At 35.7% G+C, this 25,690-nt stretch overlaps 1 protein-coding gene across 1 annotated transcript; it reads right to left on the reverse strand.

The window, feature by feature from the left end:
• Positions 1–8,125: 8,125 nt before the first annotated feature.
• Positions 8,126–16,293, reverse strand: LOC112055084 (zonadhesin-like). The gene is made up of 14 exons (XM_052882662.1): positions 16,217–16,293; positions 14,775–14,995; positions 14,231–14,428; positions 13,631–13,822; positions 13,065–13,262; positions 12,519–12,716; positions 11,898–12,089; positions 11,475–11,672; positions 10,955–11,152; positions 10,379–10,576; positions 9,755–9,952; positions 9,018–9,215; positions 8,652–8,849; positions 8,126–8,178 (listed from the first exon to the last, which is right to left on the reverse strand). Exons 1-14 carry the CDS (start codon positions 16,291–16,293, stop codon positions 8,126–8,128), a joined length of 2,517 nt encoding a protein of 838 aa, XP_052738622.1.
• Between the last annotated feature and the right edge of the window lie 9,397 nt (positions 16,294–25,690).

The following is a 25,690-nucleotide window of genomic DNA, read 5'->3' on the forward strand; positions in this document are numbered from 1 at the left end:
CCTAAGAGCTAGTGTTATCGCCGCGTTGCAACAAACTTGCGGTACGGACGGCTTCAGTGTGTTGTGTAATTCTTTACGAATTACTTGGGATAGGCAGGGAGAGTGACTTGAGTGGAAAAGGGGAGTGTTTGTTAACAGTCAAAGGTACCTTTAACCCTACACACATCGTTCACAAGCGCGTGATTTCACTCAAGATCATTCTCTGCCATTCTAGGATCTTATTTTGGTTACAGTTTGATTTGTTAAGTTGTCCTGACAAATGTTGTAAATCATAACCTTTGTTTAACATTTGTTTTCTTATTGTTGTAATCACTTCTGAATCTGCTAAAACTAGTCTTCTGTTGTTTTTTTATCGACGATCTATTCAAAGAACCCACTTAGGGGGTCGTTTTAAAATAAACGAACCCTCTAAAATATTATGATTCCGAAAACTGTTAAGTCAATTGCATAATGTACTGAAGCTATTCAAGCAATAATAGGGGCTCACAGTCAAGGCCCGAGTGAAATCAGAATGGATCATAACTTTAAACTTGCTATTCATTGGGCTATTGTTCAATGTTGTATCCATTCTTGGTGAAACTTGATGGTTAGTTCGAAGGAAACTATTACGTAATATCTTAATACAGACATTATATTATCATGATATTGTTGTATGCCGCTTTTGTATGCTGAAGAGTACCTAATAGGTGTCCCTTACATTTTCCGAGATTTTCGTTGTATAAATTATTTTGACATAATAGGGAGCCGCTGGATGCTCATGCCCTAAGATTGTGGTTTTTGAAAACCCTTATGTTCAGCAGTGGCTGTCCATCGGCTGAAAATTACATAGATACTACTCAAGTATACGTGATACGTGATAGCACAGTGGATATGACCTCTGCCTCCGATTCCGGAGGGTGGTGGGTTCGGATCCGGTCCGGGGCATGCACCTCCAACTGTTCAGTTGTGTGCATTTTAAGAAAATTAAATATGACGTGTCTCAAACGGTGAAGGAAAACATTGTGAGGAAACCTGCATAACAGAGCATTTTCTTAGTTCTCTGCGTGTGTGAAGTCTGCCAATCCGCATTGGGCCAGCTTGGTGGATTATTGGCTTAATCCTAATCATTTTGAGAGGAGACTCGAGCTCAGCAGTGAGCCGAATATGGGTTGATCACGACGACGACGACTAGTCAAAGGTCATCCCACGACTTATTATGTAGCGAAAACATTTCCTTGAATAACTCTTTCTGTTTCTGAGCATAATACGCAAAATTTGCTTAAATGTACTCGAGCTGCCAAAACTCTCGCTTACCTAATGTGCTAAAATACCCTAAAACCTTGTGAGAGAGATCATTTCCTTAACGAAGTTAGTTAAGTAATTATTAATGTTAGCGCTGTACTTTTACCAACTTCACGCCGACTTTACCTCATCAAATTCTTATTGCATGCTTAATATAACATGGACAGCTTGAGCGTAGTTATGGATAACTTTTCATCGTGTCTGATGTGAGATCTGAGGTATTTATAAGACAAGTAGGTTTTTAATCTCTCTCATTTATTTATATGTATTTTTTTAAATTTTAACAACGTTAATCTATACTAATATTATAAAGCTGAAGAGTTTGTTTGTTTGTTTGATTGAACGCGCTAATCTCAGGAATTTCTGCTCCGATTTGTAAAATACTTTCAGTGATAGATAGTCCATTTATCGAGGAATGCTATAAGCTATATTGTATTTTTAAAAAAATAGGGATCCTTCCTGAAACTCCAATTATGTAACCCAAGGTGTACAAAAGTTTTGTTTATATGGCGTGCGCTGCAAAAGCTATTGATGTTAGTATAAAATAATGTACTACAACTTTGCAGAATACATCATTTTCTACAAAAAGTGTCGCGACAGCATATATCTTCTATATTTTAGCAGATATAGTATTTTAATAAATTATTTAAATCATATACTAAGGTTTACGTCATTATTTACACAACTAAACTTAAATCCTTATCAAAATAAACTACTTCATGATTAAAAAGATATTATAGAGATAAGATTTGCCTTTTACAGTATTTTAATTAGTCGTATAGTTTCGGAGATAATACAAAATTTCTAAAAGACGCATAAATGCCGCTAAAAGACGCACCGCGGTTTCACCCACATAAGGTTCCTGTTTCCGAAGAAATCGGAGTAAATATTGCCTATAACACTCGCAAATAACTTAGCTTTATATCGGTGAAAGAATTTTCTAAATCGCTTATGAAGGGTGTAAAATAGGGGTTGAAAGTTTACATCGATTCACGCGGACGAAGTCCGCTAGTACAAAGTATTAAAAAAAATCAACCCCCGCTGCGGGACTTTCGAGTGCCCAAGCAACCGGTCAGAGCTCCAGAGTGAGGAATCTCCTCACAATTCTCGCCCTCTCAAGAATATTAACATTAATACTAGTACTATTTAATTTAGTCAGTTATCTGTTACAAAACAATTCCATTTTCAGTTAATTTATTGAAATCCATAACTTTGTTCTGAAACTTGAAACTAAAATTTCCATCAAACGTTATTAAGTTATAATTAGGTAAGTTAGCAAAACTAATAATATAATATAACAAATCTATTAAAATAGTCGGCTTAAACAGTAAGCCTATATAAATTAGTCCGGGCGGTTGGCTGGATTTGTGATCGCTTTTACGTAGTGGGTATAACTAATTTAAATTGTCTACCGAAGGAGAACTTTTCGATTTTACATCGCATTAAACGTAGCTTATCCGACTTTATAAAGTAGGATTTTTCAATTCCACTGTAGGGTATATATATTATTATGTAATATGCAGTGGCGTGCACACCATAAATGCAAAATGGCCTGCCTACCTGAGAACTCATTACGAACCCGTATCACGATAGGAATTTTCCATTTTGTACCCATACCCTTGTTAAAGATCTTGTGCACGCCACTGGTAATATGTACAGCGTGATATCCGACTAAAAAACATAAATATATTTTTCACTACTCTTATCTAAAAACTCTGTTATATTAACACTCCACAGCGGGGCTAAATAAAAACATTTCAGCCTCTAGGGGCTAAAGTAATTTTGTTTTTTTTTTTAATTTTTGTCTGTTACGAGTACCTTCTAGCCTACGAAAAAGGTTTAATTTGTAAATAGTTTAATCATACTAAGTGTTCATTTACACGAGCTACAGTAGCTACCGACGACTGCAGTCGACTGCGGTCGTCGATAGAGTTGCCGATCGTAAATCCACTGGCCACTTAACATCAGGTGGACCCTCACCTTCTTCCGTCAACTATGAATACAATACAATATTTTACCTTCATTTATCGATGTCACAGTTACTATACTTGCAAAAGTTCTCGCAACTATTCTCTATATTATTTGCCCTAACTACATACTGTAAGTTATTCAATAAAGCTCACTTCAGTACATCGTGCGAAGGATCTTCCGCAAACATTTGCACTGTTCCGCAATAATGCGGTTGTAGTGTCTGTTGTAACAGACGGATATACAAAAGCATTATATTTAGTATACAATAAGTACTCTTACATTAATAACAGATTTATATTTAGTTAGACACTGTACAAGCTAAAGATTTTATACTATAAATATGTCACTAGCGCGTCGAAACTGACGCGGAAAAAAGTGGCTAATTGTCTTAATTTATTTATTTATTTTATTCGCATTGTAAACAACGAAAGTTATTTATATAAATAAATACCTAGATATTGTCTACAATGTCGAGTTGTTTGTTTAGGAATTGTAAAAACTATATTTACTATGTATAATGTAAAAATGTAAAAGTAAACACAAAATTCAGCATCTATGCGCTCAGTAGAGTACCTAAATTCGGATCATTTGTTGCGGTGATTTTGTAGGCACGTCATATATCTATAGTAATAAAATCTATGGTACAAGCTTGGTGGTATTAGTACCTACTATAGCTCAGTAATTTCGTTAGTAACACCCCCGAAATTCCGCGCGTGGGTTGGGGGGCGTGTAGCGATGAATGAAAAACCCACGTCTGATGCACCTCACTTCCCCGCACGCACGATTTCACACCCGCGCAGTCTTTTCCCCGTCGCCCGCATATCATGGGAGTGTCATCAACGAACTTGCCAGATATTAGTGTCTAACGCCTATTTTCCGTGATCCAGTGTGGGTTTTTCCAGTAAGTATCCCTAATAAGAGGTTGTTTTAATGACTTAGAATGAGTTATTGTAAGTAGTGAAAAGTTGAGACATACAGAATATATTGTATAAGTGGTATTTATTGCACTAGAGTCTAGATGGGTTTACTATTAATAAGTCTATGGAAAGTTTTATCAAAAAAAAAAAACAAGACTTTGTTTGTTTGGTTGAACGCGCTAATCTCAGGAACTACTGGTCCGATTTAAAAAATCTTTCAGTGTTACATAGCTCATTTATTGAGGAAGGCTATAGGCTATATATTATTCTCGTATTCGTACGGGAACGAGAACCACACGGGTGAAACCGCGCGGCGTCAGCTAGTCTGCTGTAAAATTACTGTACCTACCTACATATTATCTTTCTGAAATACAGGTTTAGTCGTGTACATACCGCATCCTTTTATAAGAGATTATGAGATCTGGTTCTTTTAATTAAATTAACTCCTCACGTGTTTGTTTAATTAAAAAGCAAAATACCTGAATTACATCCTTTGTTACATTCCGCTGAAATTGTTTGTTTAATTAACAATATGAAGAAAGAAACATAACTTTCAAGTCGCAGGTTAATTATTATTAACGGTTAATTAAATAAAGGTAAATCCAAAAACCAAGCAATACACACATTCGATGCGAACTGATTTTGTTCCTAGACATTCTTAATTGCAAATTCCTCACGATCGTCTTAATTCCCCAAGGGTTACAAAACCTTGAACACGCCAATACACAAGTTTAAGGGTAAATGTTTAATTAAATCATCAATTCAGTGTTCTCTCTGGAACAAAGGTCGGGCCGAATAGATGTATCGACTGTCTAGAGAATAATGTCTTATAATGAATAAGGAAAAAGAGGGAGAGGAAATGTATTGGCATTTAAAACTTTTGCTTAGACTTTGTCTATATTTTTATTTGTTCTGTGACAAAGAAATTCTTGACTGCGATCTCACCAGATGATAAGTGAAATTTGAAAGAGGTACTGGTTTGTTCCAGTCAGTTTGTATGCGGCATCATAGAGGAACACTAAGTCGCTTACCGGCACGTCTTTACTGAGAGAGTGGTAACAAGCCTCGGCCGAAGACTTCCACCAGACTTTAATACATTTCTTTATCTATATTCATATTATAAAGCTGAAGAGTTTGTTCCTTTGTTTGTTTGTTTGGTTGAACGCGCTATACTAAACAGGATAAACTAAACTACTGGTCCGATTTGAAAAATTCTTTCAGCGTTATATAGCCTATTTATCGAGGAAGGCTATGGGATATATATTATCCCCGTATTTTACGGGAACGGGAACCACGCGCGTGAAACCGCGCGGCGTCAGCTAGTATTATATGTGAGAGACCTGAAAACCTTCGATTCGGAGTGCGTAGGTTTAATCCATGCACCTCCAACTTTTCAGTTCTGTGCATTTTAAGAAATTAAATATCACGTCTCTCGAACGGTGAATGACAACATCGTGAGGAAACCTGCATGCCTGAGAATTTTCTTAATTCTCTGCGTGTGTGAAGTCTGCCAATCCGCATTGAGCTAGCGTGGTGGTCGTGTTCAACAGTGAGCCGAATATGCGTTGCTAATGATGATGACTAGTTTTATCTACCTATACTTCAGTCAGTTTGTTTGCGGCATCATAGAGAAATGCTAAATCGCTTTCCGGCACGTCTTTGCAGTTAGAGTAGTAAGCTCGGCCGAAGTCTTCCAGCAGACTAATAATAAATTTCTATAAATAATATTAGAAGCAACAAACTTATGCTTCATTAAAGTTGGCATCCTTTTGTTGTCGATGTCCAGTCGACTCGCATAAAACATTTCGCATCGACGTTTCTAATAAGAACAGCGAAGATGTGGAATGCCTTTCCAGCTTCTGTGTTTCCTAACACTTATGATTTGTGCACCTTCAAGACAAGAGTGAATAGGCATTTTCTAGGCAAGCGCGCTCTAACCTAGACCTCATCATTGCTTTCCACCAGGCATGATTGTAGTCAAGCGAGAGTCTATTATAAATAAAAAAAAAATATTTTTGTGGTGTATTATTGATAAACAATTTGGAAGTAAGCAAGGTATGGGATTGGGTCACATTTTAGTAATCTAATTAGTATTAAGGTTAAAACCTTCTTTGTACAAGTAAGAATATAGATTTTTTTTTTAGATTGGATAAATATTATAATGTAACCTATAATAACTTGTTTAGCTAAAGTTTCATAGCAACTAAGTTTAATTAAAATAACGGAACACTCATAACTTTATCTGCCCAAGGCTGTCCATTGTGGAGTGTTTTAATAAAATACCGATCAATAAAATATAATAATCAATCACTTAATTATTCAGTTGTCAATTGGTAAAATCATCAAATTAATGAAGTTCATTCAGGTGCTAATTGTCCAAAATGAAATCAACCGAACTGTCTAGACACATTTATTACAAAACCATAAAAATTTGCATGTTTATGTATTTCATGGTAGTTTGTGGGAAATTATGAAATGATCGTGGTGATATCATCGCTTGTTAGATAGAAAATAGCATGTAATAATTGTAATACGAGGTACATCGATACATTATTAATGGTTTAGTAGGTTTTGCCTGCAACTAGTGCTATTTATTCTGTAACATTTTGGCCTCCGCAGCGCAGTGGTATACGCGGTGGATTTACATGACGGAGGTCTTGGATTCGATCCCCGGTTGGGCTGATTGAGATTTTCTTAATTAGTCCAGATCTGACTGGTGGGAGGTTTCGGCCGTGGCTAGTTACCACGCTGCCAAGCGATTTAGCTTTCCGGTACGATGTCGTGTAGAAACCGAAAATGGACTGGATTTTCATCCTACTTCCTTACAAGCTAGCCCGCTTTCATTTTAGCTTGCATCATCACTTACAATCAGGTGTGCTTATAGTCAAGGGCTAACTTGTATAGAATAAAAAAAAATATGTTTTAAAACTCGACAGTGTGAGTTTCGAATTAGTTTCGTTGCGGCTTCTGAAGCGATTTGACTGAAATTTGGAATGGAAATTGATTTTACTCTGGATTAACACAGGCTACTTTCCATCCCGGAAAATTCCATGGTTTCCGCGGGATTTGGAGACACTGAATTCCACGCGGACGAAGTCGCGGGTGTCCGCTTGAATGAAAATCACAAGAACTGATGTTAAGATGAATAAAGACAATACGCTCAGTGCCCATAAGTATATTAAAGAATAGGAGTTAAGCCTCATACACCTTAATAACATTGACTTCCGTGCCTTTCAAATCAGAGCACAGCAATGCTGCAGAAAAAAGCACAATGGCAGTACCAGATAAGCTTTGTTACAAAGAACCGCGAAAGTAGAGCTTTTACATATCTTATTTATTAAGTTCATTAGTTCCTCATTCATAATTTTCATCTCCTATTTCCCACCAAATATTGTGTTTCTCTATCTGTAAGTTTATTAGTTTCTCATTCACAATTTTCATCCCCTATTTCCCACCAAATATAGTGTTTCTCTCTCTGTAAGTATATAATAATATACTGGATGAAAATTATAAATGCGGAATACCGCATTTATAATTTTCATCCCCTACTTTCAACTCTATTTAGTCTCTCTCTCTCTCTGTAAGCTTATTAGTTCCACATGCATAATTTTCATCCCCTATGTCCCACCGTATTTAGTGTATGCTTAACTCTGAATGTTTATTAGTTTCACATTCATAATTTTACATACCCATTTCCCACATTTTTAGTCTCTCTCTCTCTCAGTAAAAAAAAAAATCATGGAAACTGGTATTTTAGGCGTAAAAATTTAAACTTTAAGAATTACTTTTTAATTATCTTATAAAGTCGGTTAAAATAAAATACATTTTATGTCAGTAAGTTTTATTAATTTTTGTGCCCCCAACTTAAAAAATGTGAATAATATAATGCAAAATTAAAATTAAAACAAAACGAATTTGTATGTAATATCACATAAAAAAATATTGTTTAATTACAATTAATAAACTTTGGGACGTTTCCCAGGAGGCGCTGGTGCAGGAGCTTCTTCACCTATAGAACATAAAAAAGTATTTTTATAAATGGAGAGGCATAGTGCGAGGCACATAATTCATAGAGTCGATGGACGTTGGGCTCCCAAGGTGCTGGAATAGCGACCCCCCATTAGGTGAAACGACAACGTCAAGGAAGTTACAAAGTTTTTTGCAAATATGATAAACTTGATTAAATTCAATCAGCGTAGCACTAGCTATTTAAAATATTGTAAAAAAAAGACATACAGTCGAATTGAAAACCTTCCTTTTTGAAGTCGGTTAACAATCGAGCCTGTTAGTCTTTAGTTGTGTCGATGACAGACTAATCAATATGAGATTTAATATGCCAATTAGAGAGATGATATGAGAGATATATGCCTATTATAACACATTATTTATACTTTATATATTATTTATTACAAACCAAGACATTATTTATACTTTATAATATATAAAGTATAAATAATGTCTTGGTTGTAGAAGTTTACTTACGACATTCGCTTTTAGAAACGCAAACATTGTCAGAATTTCTATAGTAATTATCGTCACATCGACAGCCAGCCTCGCAGCGTTTATCTCCAGGCTTCAGTGGAGGCGGACACTTGATAGATTTACCGATTGAGTCACATGTGCGCGGGGGACACTGCGCTATACACGTGTCGTACACTTCGTTAGCTTCGCAAACTGGCGCTGAAAATATAGTTATAAAAATAGAAATATTGCAAGATGTTAACAATTCCTTACGCATTGAATTCCGCTTTTAATAGACTAATAAACGTACGTAACAATTTCATAAACCTAACTTGAAATGATGTGTATTACAACATTATTATCATGGATGAAATCATTGATACTTACGACATTCGCTTTCGGGAACGCATTCATTGTCATCATTTCTATAATAATTATCGGCGCATCGGCAGCCAGCCTCGCAGCGCTTGTCTCCAGGCTTCATCGGTGGCGGACACTTGATAGATTTACCGATAGAGTCACACGTGCGCGGCGGACACTGCGCTATACACGTGTCGTACACTTCGTTAGCTTCACAAACTGGCGCTGAAAATATCAATATAAGTCATCATCATCATCATTATCATTATCAGCCGATAGACGTCTACTGCTGGACAAAGGCCTCTTGCATGGACTTTCAAGCACAATGGTCTCGAGCCGCCAGCATACCAATATTAGATGTTAACAACTTCTTTAGAATTAGATTCAATTTTTCATATAAATCCCTGGCGCAGTTGGTAGTGCTTTGGCGGTCGACAAAGAGGTCCTGGATTTGATTTCTAGGTCATATTAGTTAAGTATTTAATATTTTCTAAATGGGCTCTGCTCTGGTTTTGTGGTAAGCTTCGGTCGTGGCTAGTTACCACTCTACCGGCAAAGACGTACCGCCAAGCAATATATCGTTCTATTCCGTTGTGAGAATTAGGGACCTAATGTACTGAGTTTGATAAAATAAAATACTGCTTACTAAGCTGACGTTTTGGAGAGTGTTTTTTTTATAATATAATAAAATACTTATAATCAAGTATAATTAACGTCTTAAGTGTAGCAGTTTACCTACGATACAAGCAACAACATCTACTTACGACATTCGCTTTTGGGAACGCATTCATTGTCATCATTTCTATAATAATTATCAGCACATCGACAGCCAGCCTCGCAGCGCTTGTCGCCAGGCTTCATCGGCGGCGGACACTTGATAGATTTACCGATAGAGTCACATGTGCGCGGGGGACACTGCGCTATACACGTGTCGTACACTTCGTTAGCTTCGCAAACTGGCGCTGAAAATATCAAAATTAGTTATAGATGTTAACAACTTCTTTTGTATTAGATTCTGTTTTTTGGGTACATCTCTGGTGCAATTGTGTTTTGGCTCTCGACAGAGAGGTCCTGAATTCGATTCCCAGCACGGGTCAGGTAACTATTTTATGTTTTCTAAATTGACTCTGGTCTGGTCTGGTAAACTTAGGCCGTGGATAGTTACCGGCATAGACGTAATGCCAAGTTATTTATCGTTCCGGTACGTAAGTTAGAATAAGGGACTAATGTACCGAGTTTGATAAACACTTATATTATATTACACTGTCTGCTAAGTTGACGTTTTGAGGAGTGTTGTTTTTAAAATAAAACTAAATAATTTTTATCAAGTATAAATGACGTCTTGGGTATAGCGGTTTACTTACGACAAATCAACAATATCTACTTACGACATTCGCTTTTAGGAACGCACACATTGTCATCATTTCTATAATAATTATCAGCGCATCGACAGCCAGCCTCGCAGCGCTTGTCTCCAGGCTTCATCGGCGGCGGACACTTGATAGATTTACCGATAGAGTCACATGTGCGTGGCGGACACTGTGCTATACACGTGTCGTACACTTCGTTAGCTTCGCAAACTGGTGCTGAAAATATCGTTATAAGAATAAAAATATTACAAGATGTCAACAAATTTTAACGCATTGAATTCAGCTTTTTAAACAAATATAAACAATATAACAACTTTTTAACCGTAACTTGAAATGATGTCTTCTTACCGCATGTAAAGTTATATTCTCTTGTTTACATTTTTCAACATTAAAGTCATGGAAAAAATTAGCAAATGTACAACAAAAATTTGAAAAAAATAGCGTGGAAACGAAATGCCATATATTAGGGTGTAAGTGAAGTAAAAGAGTGTAAGTAAATTATGATTGTTTATAGGTGCCGAATTAAAATACATTCAATGAAAAAAATGGCTTCAGTTTAGGTTGTGGTAAAGTTTGAAAAACATTTATACTTACGACATTCGCTTTTAGGAACGCACACATTGTCATCATTTCTATAGTAATTATCAGCACATCGACAGCCAGCCTCGCAGCGCTTGTCTCCAGGCTTCAGCGGCGGCGGACACTTGATAGATTTACCGATAGAGTCACACGTGCGCGGCGGACACTGCGCTATACACGTGTCGTACACTTCGTTAGCTTCACAAACTGGCGCTGAAAATATCGTCAATAAACACTCATACTATTTACTCATATTTTGTCCAGTTGTTAAATATTTTCGCTATAGATTCCTGGTGTCTATTAACTACCTATGCCAGACTTTTATTCGCGTAAAATCATGGTGTACCTATACAGCCTGACGTTATAAAATAGCTTTATATCTTTCTTCAAGTAATGAACTGTCCAACACTGAAGGGAACGAACCAGTAATTTGTAAACTTCTTCTTAGCGCGTTGAACTAAATAAATTCTTCAACTTGATAATATTAGTATAGATACTCGTAAGTAACAACATTTGATAATAGGTTAATACTAACGACATTCATCACTTGGGATGCATTGGCCTTCTTCATCTCTCGAATATCCACCACAGCATCGGCATCTGGGTTGGCAGCTTGGATCACCAGGCTGTGGGTTTGGCGGACACAGTACAAGCGTTGGATCCACTCCGCAGTCTTCTCCAGGACACGTTGGTGGACATAAATCGAAGACTTCGTTGTTCTCGCATTGTGCCTCTATATCAAACATAAATTATTATTAGGAGGTCAAGCCTCCCTGACAAATTTTTATAACAAAGAAAATCTCGGTATCTCGTAGCCCGACCCAGTAATCGAATGCAGGATCCGAAAAACATAGACTGTACACTGGACCAAATGCTTTGTGCTTCAATCCAAAAATTAATACTTTATATCTTTATAACGAAAGTAAGTTAAAGAAGTTATTTATTAATATATAATTACCTGGACATTGATCAACTGGAATACATTTTCCGTCTTCAGATCTCAAATATCCATCCTCACAAAGACAACCTTTGGTACAGATCATTGGTTTGACATCCACACATACAACTGGTTCGAGCAGATCACAGCATTTTCGTCGTTCACATCTCGCCTGAATACACGGAACTGGTCTTTCGTTTTGTGGACATGTCTCTAAAAATAAAATTGATATTATGATAATTGTATAAGAAGTAGAGCAACATGAAAAACAGGATAAGGGCGAGTTGGACTCGGTGCTGGTTCTGTACAGATTTGCAGGTACATACATCGTCATCAACCCATATTCGGCTCACTGCTGAGCTCGAGTCTCCTCTCATAATGAGAGGGGTTAGGCCAATAGGAAAGGAAATAAAGGATCACTGTCCTATATGTTTCCTATTTTTCCTTTTGTGTCACGGAATTTCTAAAAACACAAGTACACCTTCTGTTTTAGTTCTTTTTAAATTCATATAGGCAGTAAGTAAAACTTGTGTGGCACTGAAATATTTATTTGAATTGTTTTTTGAATATATCAAAATATTTATTATCTAGTTAAAGTAATTTCTCAAGTACAAGTTTAGTTACGACATAAACAATACTTACGGCATTCGCTTTTAGGAACACAAACATTGTCATCATTTCTATAGTAATTATCAGCACATCGACAGCCAGCCTCGCAGCGCTTGTCTCCAGGCTTCAGCGGCGGTGGACACTTGACAGTTGTACCGATAGAGTCACATGTGCGCGGCGGACACTGCGCTATACACGTGTCGTACACTTCGTTAGACCCACAGGTAGGCGCTGCAAAATACCGTAACAGACACTCTACATATTACTCATATTTTGTCCAGTTGGTAGCTAGTTTCGGTATTGTTAATAGAGGGTATAATATCCTTTATTAACAATCTATGTCCTAGAGTTTTATTTGCGTAAAATAGAAGCGTACCTATATAGCTTGACGTTATATAGCCATGTAACCTTTATCAATTAATGAACTGTACAACACTGAAGGGACGACCAAGTACTTTTTAAGTTGCTTCTTATCACGTTAAACCAAATAAACTATTTGAGTTTATAATAGGTACATATATATATAAAACATTTGATATATAAATTAACAAAAGCATAAACTTATAGGGTAATACTTACGACATTCATCACTTGGGATGCACTGGCCTTCTTCATTTTTCGAGTATCCATCGCAGCATCGACATCTTGGTTGGCAGTTTGGATCACCAGGCTGTGGGTTTGGCGGACATAGCACAAGCCTTGGATCTACACCGCATTCTTCTCCAGGACATTTCGGTGGACATAAATCGAAGACTTCATTGTTGCCGCATTGTGCCTCTATATCAAACGTAAATTGTTATCATTAGGTATCTGTTCCAGACCTCCCTCCTTACAGACTGAGTAAAATATAACAATAATTTTTAATGCAATCTAGAGGGGTAGCACCAGCGTATTGGCACAGTAGGTATTGGGTATCTTGCCTCTGGGTGAGCAATTAGATGGTGTGTTTTTCTTATAATTATTTTATTTATTATAAATTAAAATTGAATACTTATACTGTTATTTCTTATATTTCCTCTTTATAATATTAATGTAAATAATAATTAAAAAGAGCTGGTAAATAAATTTGTGTTAAAATAATTCAATTTGCATACATATTGATGATGTAATGATTGATTGATTGATATTGATGTATTGATAATTACCCGGACATTGACCAATTGGAATACATTTTCCGTCTTTAGATCTTAAATATCCATCCTCACAAAGACAGCCTTCGGTACATAACTTTGGATTGATGCTCACACATGTCACTGGTTGGAGAAGATCACAGCATTCTCGACGTTCACATTTCGCTTCAATACATGGAACTTGGGTTTCGTTTTTTGGGCATCTCTCTACATAATAAAAAAAAACAAATTGATATTATAATAATGGTATAAGAATTAGAGTAACATAAAAAAACGAGTTGGACTCGCTCACTGCTGATCCGTACAAATTTGCAGGTACATATTTGCTTAATATCCTTAATATTGATTTTATACTTAACATGTTTATTTAATTGAAAACGGTTTTTAGATTATTTTCTAAAAGTGTTGTATAAATGTACCCCTCCACTAGGTGGACCGAGAACATTAAGCGGGTTGCAGGGAGCCGTTGGATGCTCGCGGCTCGAGACCATTTTGTTTGGAAGTCCATGCAAGGGGCCTATATCCAGCAATGAACGTCCATCGGCTGTTAATGATGATAATGAAGAGTAATTTCTCAAGTACAAGTTTACTTACGAGAAAAACAAGAATACTTACGGCATTCGCATTTAGGAACGCACACATTATCATCATTTCTATAGTAATTATCAGCACATCGACAGCCAGCCTCGCAGCGCTTGTCGCCAGGCTTCAGCGGCGGCGGACACTTAATAGATTTACCGATAGAGTCACATGTGCGCGGCGGACACTGCGCTATACACGTGTCATACACTTCGTTACACCCACAGATAGACGCTGCAAAATATCGTCAATATAGGTTTTACCTCCTACAATTTTACTCATTTTCCCAGTTGTTAGTTAGTTTTGTTATGGATTAATTGTGACGATTAGATGCCCCAGAGTTTAACTCGTGTAAAATCATTGCGTTTTTTTTAATTGCGGACTTATTATTATTATTTTTATTAAAAACGTTGTACAGCCATATAGCCTGAGCTATCCAAGCTTCTTAACTAAGCTTCTTTTAAGCGCATTAAACCACATTAACACTTTAACTTTATAATATTAGTATGGATGTGATAACATAAGTTCAATAAGTAAATTAACAAAAGCGGAATCATATAACTTATAGCTTAATACTGACGACATTCATCTCTTGGGATGCACTGGTCTTCTTCATTTCTCGCATATCCATCGCAGCATCGGCATCTAGGTTGGCAGCTTGGATCACCAGGCTGTGGGTTTGGCGGACATAGCACAAGCCTTGGATCTACACCGCATTCATCTCCAGGACATTTCGGTGGACATAAATCGAAGACTTCATTGTTGCCGCATTGTGCCTCTGTATCAAACATAATTTCATGTCTATAAATAAATAAATAAATAAATAATTTGTTATTAGTAGGAAACTGTTCATCGATATTAGTCAACTTTAACGGCCCTCTTGAGTTCCAGGCCTCCCTTCTTACAGGCGAGGGGATACGGAGTTAGACTACCACGCTCCTACTGAATATAATATTACAAAACGCTGCTTTAACGTGGGTTGGCGGTCTTAGGGTAATAATGTAAAGATTTATACAATTTGATACTCGTATGTCACTAGCGCGTCGAAACTGAGACAAACAAAGGTGCATAATTGTCTTAATTTCATTTAGTCGCATAGTAATCAACGAAAATTATTTAGTCAAATAATACCAATGTCGAGTTGTGTGCTCAGGAAGTGTAACATCTATACAAAAATATACAATGTAACAAATCACAAAATTGTGCATGTGAACGCTCAGTGCAGTAGCTAAATTCGGATCACTTTTTGTGGTAATTTTGTAGGCATGTAACATATCTAATAGGTATAACATATCTAATAGTATAAAATCTTTGTGACAATGTTAAATTAACGACCACTATCAGATGTCAATGATAATGACCGAGACCGACGGCTAATTAAGAGTGAACCCACACGGTGTTTTGTCGCGTCGCTGTACACACGTGGTGAAGCAGAAAGTGTGCCTGCGACGCGGCGCCTGAACGCAACGTATGGCGTATCATTGATATTCGTATGAAGGCCGTGCCGCGCTACTACCGCACCGCACCGTGTGGCTTCTCCCTAACGTTAAACCTGGCTACTCCAGGCAGAGACTTTCAACTGAAAGTTTCTTAGAAGAAAGAAAAACTCAGTGTCGTAGCCCGACCTACAATTTGAATCCAGGACCTCGTGATCCGACAACACATAGGCTTGACACTGGACCAACGATGCAGTTTCAAGCATGTTGCTCTAAATCTCATTTAAATCGGTCCAGCCATTCTAAAGATTAGCCCGGACAAACCGACAGGCAAACAAAAATATTAATTGTGTATGATTGTGTATGTTATAAATTACTATAAGCACTTAAGAAAACACAGTTGATTTGACAGACAGACACTTCAATTTTATTTGTATGCATATTGATGATTGATTGATTTATTGATATTTATGTATTGATAATTACCCGGACACTCATCAATTGGAATACATTTTCCGTCTATAGATCTTAAATAACCATCTTCACAAAGACAGCCTTCGGTACAGAACTTTGGATCTATTCTTACACATGCCACTGGTTGGGGAAGATCACAGCATTCTCGACGTTCACATCTCGCCTGAATACATGGAACTGGTCTTTCATTTTGTGGACATGTCTCTACAAAATAAAAACAATTTTTTTAGCAAAAAACTCACTACTAAGTGGATTTAAAAAAAAAGAAAACTAATGTTGAAGAAAGGTTATGATTCACAATATTTGTCAGGACAACTTAATTGACAAATCACACTGTAACCAGAAAATAAGACCCTAGAACGGCAAAGGATACCTTGAGCAGTCCCACAGACTAGTGACTCCAGCAGGTTTAAGGGATCCCTTCCGACATGCCAACACTCACCATTCTCCCTCTCAAGCCATTCTCATTCTCAATCCATTCTCCCCGCCTATCCCAAGTAATATATTCTAAATAACGAAGGATCCCATGAAGGATTACACAACAAAAGTTGCATATGGGCCGAACGCCACGAGACCACTGAATCCGACCATACGGCGAGCGCCTTATATCGTCAGTCTCTCCCAGACAGATCAGACAGACAGAAAACAAAGTGATCCTATATGGGTTCAGTAATTTTTCTTTTGACGTACGGAATCCTGAAAAAAAGATAATTACATTTTTGTTCTTTTAAATTAAGATAGATAGTAAGTATTTAAATCTTGTGTATGTAGAGGAATTGATTAGTACCTACTAAAAATTCCAAAAATATTGCCATATCTTTTTATATAGTTCATTTTGATTTATGTAAAAAAATCAATAAAGTGATGTGGATCTTAATCAATAAAAAATTATAGTGCGTGCTTAGTTAAACTCTATTGGGATTATAATCCAAGAACATAATAAAGTCAAAGTGTAATGAAATATATTGGTGACGTTTACAGCCTTGTAGATGCACTTGTGATAATACAACTGAGTTCACAAAATGACTAATATAGAATTTGTGAATAAAGTTCGACGTCAAAATAAATAATGATATCAAAAAATGAAAGTACAATGGTTTTTATGCGACTTCAGAAATAGGGATGATGACAGTTTTTTAGATTGTATATAAATTAAGAGTATGCTAATAGTAAAGCAATTTTCTAAAAGGAACAGGGTATCTGCGATCATTACTTTCGGAGCTACAGAAATTTAAAGGGTCAGATTTGCAGTGAATCCCTGAAAAACGCCCCATAAAAAATGGCACGAACTAATGACGTCGTAGGTAATGTAATGATCGTTAGATTTGTATGTGCGTTCAAACAAAATTACTAATATCTTTGTTATTTGTGCGTTTATGTTTATAGTTAATTTATTAAAAAAATGTCACATTTAATGTAAGAATGCTAAAACTGTATGAATTTTCATCTTAATACGATAAAAGATTTTTAATAGATTTTAAAATTTTATAATCTCATTTATTTTGCAAATATCCAGACAATCTTTGCTTTTTATGTATAAATTAGTTAACATTGACCCTATTTACCCTAATGTGTCATAAAAATCAAAATATTCAAACCTAGTCATCATCCCCATTCTAGTAGGGGAGCAGAAGAGAGGATTTTTGGATTTACTGATCATTTTGATTTATGATCTGGCAGATGAACATAGGAGAGTATATCTTACATGTTGTTGAGCACCTTCACAAGTGTCAGCTCTTATATCTGTGGGTACGTTTAGGGCAACAAAAAATACTAACTAACTAAAAATACTATGTAATTCGAAGACCTGCATTGAACGTAACGTAAGAGAATGGGAAGTGACACGAAGACATGAAAGCATTTGCTTTTTTAATTTGGAGGTTATAATCCCCCAAATAATCGCTAATAAATTCTGACGATTTCAGTATGTCGAGGTAGTAAAAATTGTCTTTAAAGTCTGCTGTCTTTTTCCCACCACTGAAAGCAAAATAAGTAAGTATATAATCATTTATAATTGTTATCTAATTTACGAAATCTAATCGATCCTCATGACACTTTAGTAACTGCAAATCTAGCACCCCGGGCACCCGTTATTTTAGGAAAATTATACGTGAACTAGTCCTTATATTATTTCTCATTTTATTTAAGGTTGGTTTTACCGCCTTCTGATAATGATGAAGCCTCAACAGCTCAGCGGTAAGAGCGGTTGGACTCATCACCGAGGGATGGTGGTTCGATCCCCGCCCCGTTGGTCTATTGTCGTACCTACTCCTAGCACAGTCTTTCCCGACTAGTTAGAAGGAAATAGGAATATTGGTCATATTATAATAAATATGGCAAATATTTAAAAAAAATAATAAAAAAAAAATAATGATGACTATTCATGACTCAAACCAAAGTTTAAGTATTTTTATTATTATTTAGGTTTATTCTTTTACACCTTCAAAAAATTGAGGCCTAAACCATCGAAGACTAAAGTTTTATTTTATCATTATTAATGACCAAGCCTGTTAAACATGTTGTAAAAAAATACCTATCACCATAAAACAATTGTTTGTGATAGAAGTAATTAAATGTTTAAACAACTCAATAAATATTATCGCTGAAGACAGTTACAGCTGACACAATAAAGATACCAATAAAATTTACATATTAGGTGCCAAAGTCATCTTCAATACGGTGTCATAGACTAAGAGCCTGTAATAGCCAGACATACCTCATGTTATGAAGGCAGGAAGTTTTTTTTACATTATACTTACAGGCTGCTCGAGAGTATTTTCTCATAGCTGTAGTGTTATATTCTTTAAGGAAATATAGCATCTCCAGAATTAAGAGCCGGGATAACTCAGTGGATATGAACTCTGCCTCTAATTTGGAGGGCGTAGGTTTGAATCCAGTCCGGGGCATGCAGGTTTTCAATTATGTGCATTTAAAGAATATTGATATAGTGCATATCTAGGAATTTTCTTAATTCTCTACGCGCGTAAGCTCAGCGAATCTGCATTTTGCCAGCGTGTTGGACTATTAGCTTCTCTTTCTGAGACGAGACTCGTGCTCAAGAGCGAGCCGAGTATAGGTTGTTAACGATGTTGATATCCACATTATGATTCGTCGAAAATTATTAAAAATTTGTAGATCTTTTCAGGATCTGTTATTCTAATCTTTTTGGATACACAGTTTCACAGGATAGGTTACAAAATTTATAATAAGGTGGGGTTAGGCATAGACAAAAAATTTCTTTAAAGTTAGGATTTTGTAAAAACCACAGTAGGTACAGATATTTTTCTGTTATCACTTCTGTGTATTTATCTTTATTTAAAAAGAAATTATAATAATTAAGGTTTAGATAAACTAAAAAAATATCTGGCTCTTTTAATTAACAATGATGAATGACAATTCGACCTAGTTGTGATACGAGTAGCTTATCATTTGACTACATTTAAAATACGCGGCTTCTACTCACTTGTTTATTCTACTAGCGGACGCCCGCGACTTCGTCCGCGTGAACTTACCCTACCCCTACCCTACCCTTATCCTACCCCTACCGTAAACGGATATTATTAGATTGCACCGTTATTTTGCTAATGGTTTAAAAAACTAATCACGCTAAATTTTCGTCGAACGAAAGTGTTTGGTTATTATTTTCATTCTTATGCGATTTCGGAATAAATTCAAAACTTAGAGATTGTAACAATATATTATAAGTTACTTTAATATAATAAAAGTATGAAAGAAATGTTCAAATTGATGCTACAAAAGAGCCGTTTGATAGACCAAATGTTGTGATTACCTGCCACGATGGTTTTAACTAGACTTTAAGGCTTTGTACCTTCAATAATATCAATGATATCGATCACGTATTTTTAATCGTTTGAGACATTGCTGAACATAAATTATTAGGTTTGCTAAGTGTGGTTATTGTCAAACTCCCCAAACCATACAGACCAAAAAGACTACGTAACCGATTTAGTATAAAAAATCAATTTAACATATTCAATCATTGAAACTCTGGTTTTATAATTGTTGACCTACATTTTATAATAAAGAAAACTAACTGGCTATATATACCATTATTTTCTAATCTGCGACCGCATTTTTATTAGCGGACGTAAGTAAGTAGTAAAAATAACTATTAAATAGTTAAGTATGTTATCTCCGGCACCATACGTACTGCATAAATTCCAAGTAACACAACTTCCATCACTATCTCGGTAGAAACCGACGTTACACCGGCAAGAGGGCGGAGGACACCGCGGATCTCCAACTTGTAGTGGTTCCGGACATGTTACTATGTCAGTAACGGCACACGTCCTTGACGGGCACTTAGGTGGACAGGGGTCGTAATATTCGTTTGGCTTAGGACATTTACGGGCATCTGACGAAAACAATGTAGCTTATATGTCAGTTTTATTGCTTTTCAAATAACAACTATTGCCACTATTTCTTTACATGCGTCAACAACATATACTATTGACGACCAATAGCGGTATAGTTTAAATATCGCTTTCTCTTTCATCAAACATCAAAGTTGGAGTGTTATTTTCGCTTATTTCGCTTTTCGTGGTATCGCGAATCTTAGGTCTACTGGGAACAACGGTAGGGATAGGCTTTTAGATGTTCCAAATTCCAAAAACGTTACGGAGTCCAACGGGTGGACAGAAGTCGCAATACTTTTGGCAGGACATTTACAAGTATCTAAATACCTTGGACATTGACGTATATGCATCGATCTCCTATTACAAAGTGAATGTACAATCAGCTACCAAAAAACGTCCCCACTCAATGAGTGTCAAACAAAACTCCTTCGCACTCAATTCAAGTAGTCGCTTTTGCAAATTTACCCTTAAACTCAATCTTTAAAGTTGAATTTGCTTTGAATTTGGGATTTTATTGAATAATGGATTATATTTAAAGACATTTAGATATAATTTTCTTTACTAATAACAATAAAACTGCCAGTTTTCAAGTGAAATTTTCTACATGATAGTGCGTCCTTTTATTATAAGAGGTCAATGCGTTTATGTTAACACATACTTCAGTAACCATAGATGTCTGTTTTGTTGTTTTGATTCATCTTAATTTTTCAAAAAAAAAGTTTTAATTGTCTTAAGAGATTTCGTAATTATTTCAGCAGAGTAAAGAACGCGGATATCAGGCTGGAGGCTCTTGCCGGAATAATGTAAATGAGAAAAAAAACCATTCTTACTTGGACATTGATTAGCAGGTATGCAGGTACCGTTGTCGGCTCTCAGGTATTTGTGTCGGCATAAACATCCCTTTATGCAATATTTATGATCAACCTTGATGCATTCTATGGGTTGTCCTACATCGGAACATCTTTTGTACTCACACACGCGGTTGATGCAAGCATTCAGGACTTCGTTTTCTCCGCAGTATATATGGGCGTGTTTGTGAACAGCTGAAAAGTATCTTTCATTTTTAATCGACAACAAAAAAAGGAGATTCTCAATCCGAAACGTATGTTTTTTTTTTTATTTATTTTTAAATATATATTTTTTAATGTTTTTCACCTCATAACTTCGGCATTTAATAACCACTTTGAAAAATTCTTTTTTGTTTCAGAGTATACTTCCAGATTGGTCCAATTTCATTTTCATAAAAATCGGCTTAGTACCTAATTTTTCTTTAAAATTAAAAGTTATTGTGAGCAGTAAATATTATTAACGGCATTTAACTAGAAACACTATGGGTAGGTTTAAAAAAATTAGGTTTAAAACAAAAACCTAAATTTAAATTTAAAAATTTAAATTTAGGTTTTTGTTTCTAGTTAAATGCCGTTAATAAGCATCTGTCTTATGAGTGATTTCAGAGAAAGCAAGCACATAGGAACACTGTAAAACATGTTTTAAAAGCGAGGATTTTCGACTTAAGAAATGTATCGTTTTTTCTTTCTTGTTTTTTTTTTTAATTTTTATAGTTAGCCCTTGACTACAAACTCACCTGATGATAAGTGATTATGCAATCTAAGATGGAAGCGGGCTAACTTGTATCGTATATCATAAAGCAACTTGCTTTCATTCGTAGTTTCTGAATAAATTGCGAACTTAAATCCAGAAAAAACTTTTTGTAAGCCAGTTAAAAATATTAAAATATATTACTCACATGATGAAAGTACAAACACCGTCGTGCAAAAAGCGATAATTATACATGAAAGCCGCAACATTTTTTTACTTACCGATACCTTTACGGTCTGGCAACTTATCATTATAACATTCCTTTTTATACTCATACTTTTCACATACCAGTTTCATATTATCAAGGTATAATTATCAAAGACTTCATAAAAAGTAATCGAAATGCAATAATGCATAATGATTATTTTATAAAAAAATGTGTTCAGTTTTATTTAATACTGTCAGAAGTCTGCGACTTCATCGGCATGAATTTAATTTCTTTGAATAATAATATTGCTATAACCTACCTGTGTAAATCTAAAGAAAGAAGTTAACAGTAAAGATGAAGAAAATTTGGCTATTACAATTATGCTTAGGATTATAATGCAAAACTGCCCACCCAGTTTATTAAAAGCATGTTTTGACTTTGCTTCGAAGGTTTCTGGGGAGAGAGTAAATGTGACCATTATGATTTGATAAAAAAAATAGTATTATTTGTTTTATTTGATAAAACAAATCATAATGGTAATTGGAGAAGAACCATAATGATCTGATAAAATCTTACCCATTTAAATAATGATAATCGTTTTGTTAAATAAATAAAAGTACCAAGTTTCATAAAATATTTTATTGTATCATTTTCTTCGCGGTCGCGGCTTGTAACTTGAACCTTGCGCAGTTACTAGTTTTTGGGCGTTCACGCGACTCACATTGATGTGAATGTTGAATTACAATCTTTAAAAATTTTCAGTTCTTTGACGTCCTATTTTACTAAATTTAATTCAAGAAAATCACACGGATACAACCAATTTTAAAGAGTGCAAGAAGAATATTGTTTAGTGTTTACAAATATTTATTGGCAGAACACAATAAAACTGATTCTTTAAATAAATACGATTCTTTAGAACATAATAATCTACAAAAATATCTGTAAGTATTACCATAAAATTTTAAAAGAAAGTAAAAGACAAACGTATTGAAAGCTGGTACATTAACTTTAGTTGTATTCGATTTTTCTCATTATAATATAGCACATCACTGTTATTTGAAAAAATAATAGCTTTAAGACTTTTTTTTTCTGCGCAAACGCGGACTGCGTTTAACACTTTTTCATTTTGGTTTAGCTTGCCGGGACCTATACCTGCTAATTAAATCAGTGTAGATTACAAATACAATTACATAATAATTTTTTCATTTACTTCAGTTCACGTTATATTAATTACAAGTACAATATTTTCGCACAACAAAAAATGATTAACAATGAACTAAGTATACAAAATAGTTTGGGTTTCAGACGTTCTAACTAAAATATCATATTGTTGTGAATAGTTTATAAGTGTGATAGGTTTGACTTATTGAAGTGAGTGAGAAAATCGAGTTTCCATTTCAACATTTTTCTTTACATTCTATATTCCTGCATAAACTCCACCAATAATTGGTGTAGTATCGCACAAAACAAAGTAGATAAATGGATGGTTAGCGTTGAATTTCGTGTGTGTTTCCAAATTCAAAATATCTAAAACTGGACCCAAGAGACCTGAAAAAAAAAACAGTTAGATATAAGAACAACAGAGGAATTAGTATCTTTTTTTGTTGGTTGGTGAGGGTTAAGAGGGTTTAAAGGGTTGTTGATAATTGAGTCGGATTGTGATAAACTGAGCTCTTATTTTTCAGTTTCTTGAGCCCGAAGTTAGTGATTTTACACCCCCGTGCCTCATAGAGCATGTTATGCCAACAGTTTCGATGTCGTTGAAATAGGCTGATCATGATAATGAAATGAATATAAATAATACTTATAAGAAATCTGTAGAGAGGTCAATTCTGAACATGAAGTATATTTCCCAAATAACTATGAGGGGATGATTAGTGATCGATACTGATGCCAAAAACGCAATCAGTAAAATTTCCGTCTGTCTGTCGGTCTGTATGTTCGTTATAGAAACAAAAACTACTCGACGGATTTTAACGAAACTTGGTACAATTATTGTTCTTACTCCTGGGCAGGTTATAGTATACTTTTCGTCACGCTATAATCAATAGGAGCAGAGCAGTGAAGGGAAATGTTGGGAAAACGGGAGAAGTTACTCCATTTCTACAGCGATATACTGTAAGGGCTGGATTAACGGTCTAAGGGCGGACGAAGTCGTGGGCGTCCGCTAGTCATGAATAATGCTAAGCAGGTCAAGTGACTTTAGACTTTTCTTTCACTTAATTTATCTACAGTATTTACATATTTACCAAACTTATCCGGAAGTATCTTTCTTTCAATTTACTTAGATAATTAGATTTTAATAATAAATAAAATATACAAACTTGTAAGTGCGCCAGAGGGTTTTCCAGATTCGTTGACTACGATTGTAGTGTGTTGTCTTACGTGCGACACGTAAGCTGTTCTTGGATTTTCGAATATGCCGCTCAAGCCATATGCACCATTTGTGTTGAAAATCTCAGTAGTTTTGGCCTGAAAACATATTCAGGTCTTAGCAATAGTCAGCCCATTTAATACAAAGACGGACACAAGCTTCTTTTCCTCTTCTTTATTTAAAGCCTATTTTTCAATTTATCTAGTTTATAATACGCTGAAGAAGATTAGTAGACCGCCCAGCAGTTGCATTATAGCTTGGCAACTTCATTCGTACCACTCCCGATGTGCCGCGCAGGCCGGGGGGCGTGTAGCGATGAATGAAAAACCCACGACTGATGCACGTCCATTCCTCGCACGCACGATTTCACACCCGCGCAGTCTTTCCCCCTGTCGCCCGCATATCATGGGAGTTATCAACGAACTTACCAGATGTAGTAACGATGTTTTTATTACTTGACAGAGTGAGCTTCGTATTTGTCTCTGTTATCTGTCTAACACGATACTACTACGATAGAGAGAGAAAGGGAGAGAATAAAGACGAATTTAAAACTCATATTGACGCGTGCTTTGTTAGAGAATAGACATGCTATGACGTTATTTATTATTCAGCAGTAGATAGTAAAAGGTAACGGGTAAAGGTAGAAGAGGTATAAGAGCGCATCGCTATATCACTTGTCTGTAAACCTTTACAGGTGGAGTGGTTACGATCTGAGGCCGAAACCTTAATCAGACCAAAACTATGTAAATTTAGAAAATATAAAATAGTGTTGGAAATTGCAACCTGGTTCTCTGGCTCTATAGGCATTTCCAACTATGCCAAACCATGATTTGATTCTAAGGAAATTATTATTCAGTTATTAAAGAGGCCAATAATCAAGAGTTATCGAGTCCACTGGTAACTAAAGAGTTGGCAGTTAAAGGTTACCTGTTTCATATTCAAAGAACCAATGCTATCAGTACGAGATCTTGTATGACGTGACGGGTGCGACAGTGATTGAACCATTATTTTGTGGTAGAGGAAACACCTCGAGCAGATTCCAGGACTTGGGGCGTTGGGAGTAGGTTTAAAGGATCCTTTCAAAATGCA

Source organism: Bicyclus anynana, chromosome 7 (assembly GCF_947172395.1).
Source record: "Bicyclus anynana chromosome 7, ilBicAnyn1.1, whole genome shotgun sequence".
Taxonomy (NCBI): Eukaryota; Metazoa; Arthropoda; class Insecta; order Lepidoptera; family Nymphalidae; genus Bicyclus; species Bicyclus anynana.

What these genes read in the sequence shown, in the direction of transcription:
- LOC112055084 (XM_052882662.1), bottom strand. Translation starts at nt 16,293, where the DNA reads ATGAAAGACCAGTTCCATGTATTCAGGCGAGATGTGAACGTCGAGAAT. An exon ending in CATCCCAAGAGATGAATGTC is followed by an intron (nt 14,429 to 14,774) that starts GTCAGTATTAAG and finishes GATATTTTGCAG; the next exon opens with CGTCTATCTGTGGGTGTAAC. An exon ending in CGTTCCCAAAAGCGAATGTC is followed by an intron (nt 9,216 to 9,754) that starts GTAAGTAGATGT and finishes TGATATTTTCAG; the next exon opens with CGCCAGTTTGTGAAGCTAAC.